Source organism: Hippocampus comes, unplaced genomic scaffold (assembly GCF_001891065.2).
Source record: "Hippocampus comes isolate QL1 unplaced genomic scaffold, H_comes_QL1_v1.1 scaffold7, whole genome shotgun sequence".
NCBI classification, from domain to species: Eukaryota; Metazoa; Chordata; class Actinopteri; order Syngnathiformes; family Syngnathidae; genus Hippocampus; species Hippocampus comes.
In genome coordinates, this window is record NW_017842060.1 from 4,002,920 (window position 1) to 4,011,439 (window position 8,520).

The following is an 8,520-nucleotide window of genomic DNA, read 5'->3' on the forward strand; positions in this document are numbered from 1 at the left end:
CCGCGCGCGCGCACACGCACACACACACACACACACACACACACACACACACACACACACACACACACTAAAGAACAACGATTATTCTCGGGTTACATTAAGAGTCGGAGCGGCGAATAAAAGCATGGAAATTATGACACAAATCACATATCGACACTTTAAAGGTATCATTATTACTTTTGACATTTTTTTGTCGTTTTTAAAAAATCTTTTTGATTAGATTATTTTATATGAAGCACTTTACCTGTCTGGTTGCGTGTTTCTATGCATTGTGTGTAAATTGAATAATTGTTGTTAAATAAAGTTTGGGGAGTTTAATTTGTATGGTGTTACATGATGTTGTGTATGTTGCTGATGGGTTACTATGGCAACCAACCGGAACGCAGCAGGCCAGTCAAAGAATTAAGTGAACAGCTTGTTTTAAAAAAAGGTGGTGTGGGGCCAAGTTTGTGTTGTAATAGTTCGTGTTGCCCAGTGAAAAGTCAATCGTTTTTCGGTTCCCGAAATTGTCATAGATTCTTGATAGTTGGGGTAGTTTGACAAAATTTTGCCATGTCATTAAAGCACTCGTTGTATTTCATTTTTAAAAAAGAACATTTATTGTCTGCTGTTAAACCTCATTTGTCCGTGTGTCGTAGTTGTTGTTGACTTGTTTGTGTCGTGTTATTTGTCATTTTATGTTAACTCTTCTGTTGATGGTGGCGTGGGTACCCGCAGCGGCTCCTCTCCCTCCTGTGTTTGAGAGGAAAGAAATTTCATCTGTGCTGTATGTTGCACATAGAGCACATTTGACAATAAAGTTGACTTGACTTGACTTGACTTGACCAGTGCCGCAAATTGCCTCGCTCGCAGTGTCATTGTGTCGTCATACTTTGCGATGCCCAATGTCGGGCCACTGATTGATCTTCTTTCTTAAGTGTTAATAAATCTGCAGGCTTTTGACAAAATCATGCCACATTTTATGAAGGTACATTGGAACTGTTTAAAATTATAAAAATAAATCAAGTGAATAACATATTTGCGGGTTGCTGAGTGGAGGCCGCTGATTGGTCAGTTTGCTAAAACGTCATCAATTTTTTTTGTCATTTATTAATTATCATTGCGGCATTTAAAAGAATGCCACCAACATATTATTTAGACACCCTGGAACTGTTTAAAATTGTAAAAAAAATACATGCACGTCTTTATCACATCATAAGTGAACATTTTATTGAAAGTTGTTGGGGGCGAGGCCAATACTGTCGTCATGGTGCGTGTTGCCCAATGGATTGGGTTGGATAATGCTGCGTTCAAAGATAGTGGGAAGATGGGAAGTTAGACAATTGCGACTCAGGACTTGGAAACGTGCACATGAACGCCCCTTAGGACTGGGATTTCCGATTTCCGAAGTTGGAAAAAAACGGACCTACCGTCTTCAATGTGACGTCAATCGACAATAGACAATGGCAAAACATAATATACAAAATAATTAACATATATTTATCTTATTTGAATATGATTACATTAATTTAGGAATTCAAAATAACTTCTCGTAGCACAACATGCCGTTATCTCCCTGCGTGAAGTTATTTGATGAAATGAATAAAATACTTTGAAAACAAGATATTGCGTCATTTATATGCATTAAGGATGGTTGCTGGGGGTTGAAATGGGTTGTGATGATTTATTGCAATCAGCCATCTCTGTTTAGGTTCTCCTCGAACGCTTTGAGATCCGGAATGGGACAATCCGAGTTCGATGTCTCCGATTACCCACTTTCATCGAATGCAACATAATTCTTCATTATTTATTTATTGTGTATTTTGGGGGGGACGCCACAAAAAGGTTATTAAGACACCCAAGAACCGCTTTAAATAGTGAAAACATGCACGATATAAGGTTCTCCCAAATTCAACCATTTGTAGGAAGATTTTCGTGGTCGGGATTTTTGCTGTTTCGTCATAGTTAGTGAGTCGTTGATTGGTCAGATTGCCGCGCTTGGGGGCTCCTGCTCCAAAACGCAGGGGTAAAACAATAAATCGAAACCTATCGCTTTAAATGTTCTATCTCTCATACCTCGCAGATCAGAAATCGTCGGCGAGAGAACTGTAAACACCTGTCTGTGTATTTGCGGTATACCGTCGCTTATATTAATATTATTACCATATCCATTCTGTCTGTATAGATAGGTCTTTAACACGGTAAGTTAGCCTGCATTCTTCCTCATAGCTAAAGTTGTGGCTGGCTGACAAGCTAAATGCTAACTTTAGCCGCATTGTCTGGTCTAATTGCTTGTTAAGAGAAGCGGGCGGCAATCTGATGTTATCATATAAACTAAATTTTTGGGGTACAAACGCTGCACGTTGCCTAGCAATGAGCAAAATCCGTGCTTTCTCGCTCGTGCCTATTGTTTGCCAGTGACCGCACAGGACTGAGCAAGTTGGGGCTCGACAGTCAAATTGATTAGAAATTATGAAAAATAATGCATTTTACTTTTTGTGGAAAACGATGGCATCGATTGCATTTAATGTACCGATTCCTAACGTAGACGTTACAACTGCTACAGTCGCTTTCTGTTGAGTCGTTGTTTGTGTGTGTCCCCCCTCTACATTTGTATTTCATGTTAATTTCAGCGACGCGCCTCCGTTATTGTCTTGTTATTCTTGCGCGCTTTGCGTTAACTCTTATAAGATGACTCAGTACATGATATTCTTGTCAATATAACCGCGAGTGGCCTGAAATAAATAAAGACGACGCCACAATTTAGCCTAGCCCTGGTGCTAACCCGAGTGAGCACGGAGTAGCCGGGAGGGGGACATTTTTTGTTTGTTTATCACACGCAGGAGTCGTTAAAATGTCAATTTATTCATGTTTTTAATTAGGATGATCATTGACAAGCCCAGGGGCCGCAGCGTCCGCTATCAATAGAGATGACATTATGCTACAGACAGGAGGAGGCTTGTGTTGTGCATACAGGCCACGACTGTACGAAACGGCTGATTACAAAAACACAATTCTGGCACTGATATTTTACAATAGTCAGCCTTTTTGCCGCCTCGTCGCCAGTGTCCTGTATAAGATCAACCTTCGTCTCTTTCTCTCTTGATGGACATGCAGCTTCTGATTTAGCCTCCAAGCTAACAGTCAGCTGTTGTTGTGACTGATGCAGGCCTAGAAGTGGGGCAAAGAAGCTGTGCTTTTTTTTTTTTTTTTTTTTTTTAATGCTTCATTTCATCAAGTCTTTTTCCTGCATATAAAATTTGGAGGCTGCCACCTCCGCCTTTTTTCTGGGGCACCTAAACTTCTGACATCATTAAAGTTGTTATTGCCTGAACAGCGTTGCACTGGTTGGACGTCATTTTTAACGTGTTACGTCACCGGGACCGCGCTGTATCAGGAACTGTTGGAAGTCACTCCTAATAACCTGTGACATACAAGAGCTACTCATTTCCCATTCTCGAATGATCAAGATGGTACCCATTTCTGATTTAAATGGGGACAGGAAAAAAACCCTGCAGGGCAAATAAACTTACAAGTTACACTGTTAGTTTATTGTGGATGAACTGTGAAAATAACTTTACCCTCTCTTTGTGCCCTGCAGCACTAAATATTGTTTACCAAAGAAATGGTGATGGAGAAACCAAGTCCCCTGCTTGTAGGGCGGGAGTTTGTGAGGCAGTATTACACACTGTTGAACAAGGCGCCAGACTTCCTGCACAGGTAATGATTGACGCACACGTACGAGGCGCTTTGCTGTTTGTTTGGGGAGTGTGAATTTCTTAACTCTTTAACACTGCTTTGTTGTCAGGTTCTACGGGAGGAACTCCTCCTATGTTCACGGGGGTCTTGACCCGAGTGGGAAACTGGTGGAAGCGGTGTATGGGCAATCGGTAGGTCACCAATAATGTTTTTTTTTTTTTTTTAAATTTACATCTAAAATGCAGTAGGGTGGAATCCTGACCTGCAAATACTCCAACTTATGAGTTTTCCAGGCATGAGAACTTTCCTCGAGATGTAAATCGGTGAGAGATTTTTAGGAGGGGGCTCTTTTGATGTTGGAGTCGAGAGAGTGACACACGCAACAAGCAGGTTGTTCAGCAGTTCAAGAGCGGGGCACTGTTAAGAGATTTATGACCCGGTATTTGAATAGAGCTGGGGGGTTTTTTTGGTCCTCCTGCTGCTACCTATGCACGTGCGCTACTCTTAGCATTAGCTGGCGCAAAATTGGTAATTCGTAATTCGTAATTCGTTTCTGTTTAAATCATTTCATGTGTCTGACATCTGTTTGGCAAAATGGGATAATTGGGGTACTTTAATGCCTTGGCATGTGGGTAAGGAGAGTCTCCCTCGTTGATGAACTTTCAGCCATTTATTCAACAGTCAAAACACGCAAATACAAAATAACATGCACAAGGACCTGCTCTAGGCCACGGCTCGCACTCACACACTGGATAACCTTCTCCAGGTCACTCACTTGGCCCTTTGGCACACATCTAACACAAAAATATTACAGTATGTAATTACACCTTTACCAACACTTAAAACATGCACTTCACCTCAGATACAATAAGCAGTTTTCCCAGCCAGACCCAAAAAAACATCGACCAAAAAGGCAGAGGGACCATCAACGCCGCCAACAGTCCCTTACCACTGGGGCGTTTTTGAAACAACTTAAATTTAAACGCAACAGTGCAAAATGGCGCAACCTCACAGAGACTGTAGTTCGCTTCATCGCAAAAGAGATGCGGCCCTTCAACACTGCCAAGAAGCTGGCATTTCGACAAATGTTCATCATCATTTGATAGCGCTGCAAATTGCCAGGAAAAACATTTGCCTCTCACTCTGCAATTCCACAACCGTACAGCAACTTGAAAGACGACATCCTGCCGGAGTTCAAAGACATATCATTTGACTGCTATCTAACCGTGCTACTCTTGACTTTCCGAAAAGTGGATTGACTGACAATTTTTGTTGTCCATCTCGTAGGAAATCCACAAGAAGGTCATGTCTCTGCAGTTCAGCGAGTGCCACACAAAGATCCGGCACGTGGATGCGCACGCCACGCTCAGCGACGGCGTCGTGGTGCAGGTACTTGGGGAGCTCTCCAATAACGGGCAGCCCATGCGGAAGTTCATGCAGACGTTTGTGCTCGCCCCAGAGGTAGGCTTGCCTGCGCGTTGCGCTCTTGTTGCTGCGGCACCTGTTTCAACCCAATTAATTAACCAAGCGTCCAAACGCGCTGCTCTTTTGAATCGCCTTTGCCAGGGTTCAGTGGCCAACAAGTTCTACGTACACAATGACATCTTCCGTTACGAGGATGAAGTTTTTTGCGACTCGGAAGCCGAACTTGACGAAGGTCAGATATTTTACTGCGATGTCATTGCGCTGTGGTACAGTTGGTTGGCACATCCCTGCCTGTGCCATGTTTGTTCGGTTTCAGCTTGATTTATCTTGGCTGTTGTTTCTCTTCAGAATCAGAGGAGGAAGTTGAAGAGGAGCCAGAAGAGAGGCAGGCATCCCCCGAGCCGCTGCAAGAGAGCCCCAACAGCAGCGCCTACTACGAGCCTCACCCCGTCACGTACGCGCTGACCCGTCTCTTTCTATTGACTTAGAAGACTTGATGTAAAATTTCATCCCCATTTTGTTTTTCGCAGTAACGGGGTGGAGGAACCGATGGAGGAGCCGGCTCCTGAGCCGGAAATGGAGCCAGGGCCTGAGCCCAAAGTCGAGGAGATAAAGTCCGAAGTGGATGAGAAGGTTCTGGAAGAAATGGAGGAAAAGGCTCCCTCTCCAGCCCCGGTGGAGTCTCCACCCCATGCACAGGAGCCACCCAAGGTATGTGATGGCGCAACTAGAAGCCTTGAAACACATTATTTTATTGATCAGAAGCTCTGCTTAACAAATTAGGTTGAAGCTTTTTTTTTTTCTTTTCACTATCACCTTGCCTTTTATGCAATCAAAAATCAATTTTTTCCTTAAGTTTTTTTTTTTCCCCCTCTATTGTTTCCTTAGTTACTGTAACCGAAATAAACCCTGCAGTGGCAAAATGTCTGCAGTGGAGGAGAAATGTGATTTACAGTAAATCTGAATTGTTGCAAGCTACTGGCACTCTTGTACTAGAATTAATCCTTTTTTAAATATTATATAATTTTTTTTTTTTTTTTTTATCGAGCCTTCTGCATTTCTTGGCCTTCTTTTCCATAGAAAGCCTTATTTAAAACATTGAAATTGAAAGATGGCAAAAAAAATGCAATCTTAGAAAGAGAATGGTGGAGAGAGGTTTAGATGGTAATCTTGAACACACGGTATTGTAACACCTGATTTTCATTGGTGTTTGGCAACATACTTCTTCTTCTTATTATTATTATTATTTTAGTGAACCTCAACATAATATGGATGTACAAACTTATATAATTAGACAGTTGCACCTCTGCTTTCCCCCACAAAGTCCTTCTCATGGGCCTCAGTGACCAGCAAAAACCTTCCCCCGACCGGCACCTCCTCTGGGATCTCACCCCACGTTGTCAAAGCTCCAAGCTCACAAGTAACCATTGTGTGAAACACGTCTCTTGTCATTGAGATTCATTAGTCGTCCTCAGCGTCTCCAGAAAATAAATTCCAAGATTCATTCACAATTTTACTTGATTCGTCTGTAGGCCCGAGTAGATGCCAAGCCAGAGACACAGGCGGCGCCGCTCCGACCACGAGACCAGCGCACCCGCGACCGACCGACCTTCCCCCCACGAGGCCCCCGACCAGGTACTGACCAGTTTCATTCGTATTCTGCTGTGACAGTCTTTCAAATTCACTGAAATTTGAAGTGGATCCCCCTTTGTTTTGCTCCCACCACTAGATGGCGTACCGTCATCGGATGCGCAAATGGGGAAACCGCACCTGAGTTTTGTTAACAAAGGTAAATGTGAATTTTGAAGTCACACTGCAGGTTGTCAAATGCTGTCACAATTTCTTACCTCCACAAAACGCAGGAAGAATTTTTCTGTAAATAAATTCTATCTGCGCTTCCTGTCCCAGGCGGCAGAGGGGAAGGTGAACCCGGCGAAATGGATGGCAGGCGAACCGTGCGCTACCCGGACAGCCACCAGCTTTTTGTCGGCAACCTCCCGCACGACATCGACGAGGGCGAGCTCAAAGACTTCTTCATGAGTACGCCCAAAGTCTCATTTTAGAACATCATTCAGATGACGCTTGGCGGAATAGATTGCGATCATCCCAGATCGTGCATGGATAAGTTTGATCTTTTTTTCCACATCGCAGCCTATGGGACTGTTGTGGAGATGCGCATCAACACCAAGGGCATCAGCGGCAAGCTCCCCAACTTTGGATTTGTGGTTTTTGACGACTCTGATCCCGTGCAGAAAATCCTTGGGGCCAAGGTAGACGGGGCATGTATTGACATTTCATTACCCCCTTTTTACTCACTGGGTGGTGCTTCGGTTTAGGTCAATTATTCTCAATCCCTGGTCTGCACAGTTGGTCCTAAATAAAAAAAAAAAAAAAAAAAACCCTCATGTATCTTTGTTAATCTATTTATGTCTGTGACTCATGGTGTCAGGCAGAACAATTAAATGCCCTTTCACCAGATGGCAGAAGGCGTATAATTAATCTGCATAGCCACCATTTTTGCTTGATGTTATGTCGTGAGATTCTTGTAAAGTAAAAAAAAAAAAATTGCCTTGGAATAAGTGAAGACGAGTGTCCAGCACTGTACAGACTAGCACTGCATGATTTTTTTAAAAATTAATATGATGATAATATTGCACAAAATGCTCAGGGATACTTTCACTACACAGTAAACACCACAAGACTGCGCAAGTATATACGGTAAATACATTATTTAAAGATGTTACTCCCGTCCTACGATCGGATTAATTTGATTCAATTTTTTTCCCCCTTCTAGAATTTGTTATATTTCTCTATTTTAAGCTCTTAAACTGTTTTTACCCAGTATCTTTTTTTCTCCCTTGCTTGACTTCATAGAAGACAGACACAAATATTTTTCCTTACAGATTCAGTCATGTGAAAATTATGAATTTTTTCCTCGTATGAAGTATTTTATTGGTTTTGGCGTTTGTCTGCCATGCTGAGTATGCTCTTCCTCCCGCAGCCCATCATGTTTCGAGGCGAAGTGCGTCTTAACGTGGAGGAAAAGAAAACTCGGGCGGCACGCGAGCGAGAGATCCGGGGCGGAGGCGGCGACGACCGCCGGGACATGAGGCGCAACGATCGAGGACCCGGGGGCCCCCGGGGCATCATGGGAAGCGGCATGATGCGAGAGCGCGACGGCAGAGGGCCGCCACCTCGGGGCGGCATGGCTCCCAAGCTGGGCATGGGGTCAGGAAGGAGCTCGGGAGGCCTCGGTGAAGGCCGCTTTACAACCCAGCGCCGTTGAGGAGAATGGGGAGTTGTACCATCGGCTTCACCTATGTCATCTTTGTTTTATTGTTTTTTTTTTTGGCTCCCTCTTTGCTTTGGAATGTGATGCACCCTCCCGATCTTATTTAGTTGTGAGCCGAAGATCCC

At 43.5% G+C, this 8,520-nt stretch overlaps 1 protein-coding gene across 2 annotated transcripts; it reads left to right on the top strand.

Moving 5' to 3' along the window:
* Positions 1 to 2,004: 2,004 nt before the first annotated feature.
* On the top strand, positions 2,005 to 8,511 carry g3bp2a (G3BP stress granule assembly factor 2a). 2 transcript variants are annotated; one of them, XM_019862555.1, is made up of 13 exons: positions 2,005 to 2,180; positions 3,581 to 3,699; positions 3,788 to 3,869; positions 4,966 to 5,139; positions 5,245 to 5,335; positions 5,452 to 5,557; positions 5,634 to 5,814; positions 6,428 to 6,523; positions 6,636 to 6,738; positions 6,833 to 6,892; positions 7,012 to 7,143; positions 7,255 to 7,382; positions 8,105 to 8,511. In XM_019862555.1, exons 2-13 carry the CDS (start codon positions 3,605 to 3,607, stop codon positions 8,387 to 8,389), a joined length of 1,533 nt encoding a protein of 510 aa, XP_019718114.1. In that variant the 5' UTR covers positions 2,005 to 2,180; positions 3,581 to 3,604; the 3' UTR covers positions 8,390 to 8,511. The 2 variants fall into 2 exon arrangements, with proteins under 2 accessions (XP_019718114.1, XP_019718115.1); XM_019862556.1 differs by having other exon boundaries at positions 2,006 to 2,180; positions 7,255 to 7,373.
* The last annotated feature ends 9 nt before the right edge of the window (positions 8,512 to 8,520 follow it).

What these genes read in the sequence shown, in the direction of transcription:
- g3bp2a (XM_019862555.1), top strand. Translation starts at nt 3,605, where the DNA reads ATGGTGATGGAGAAACCAAGTCCCCTGCTTGTAGGGCGGGAGTTTGTG. An exon ending in ATGCACAGGAGCCACCCAAG is followed by an intron (nt 5,815 to 6,427) that starts GTATGTGATGGC and finishes TCCCCCACAAAG; the next exon opens with TCCTTCTCATGGGCCTCAGT. An exon ending in GCTCAAAGACTTCTTCATGA is followed by an intron (nt 7,144 to 7,254) that starts GTACGCCCAAAG and finishes TCCACATCGCAG; the next exon opens with CCTATGGGACTGTTGTGGAG.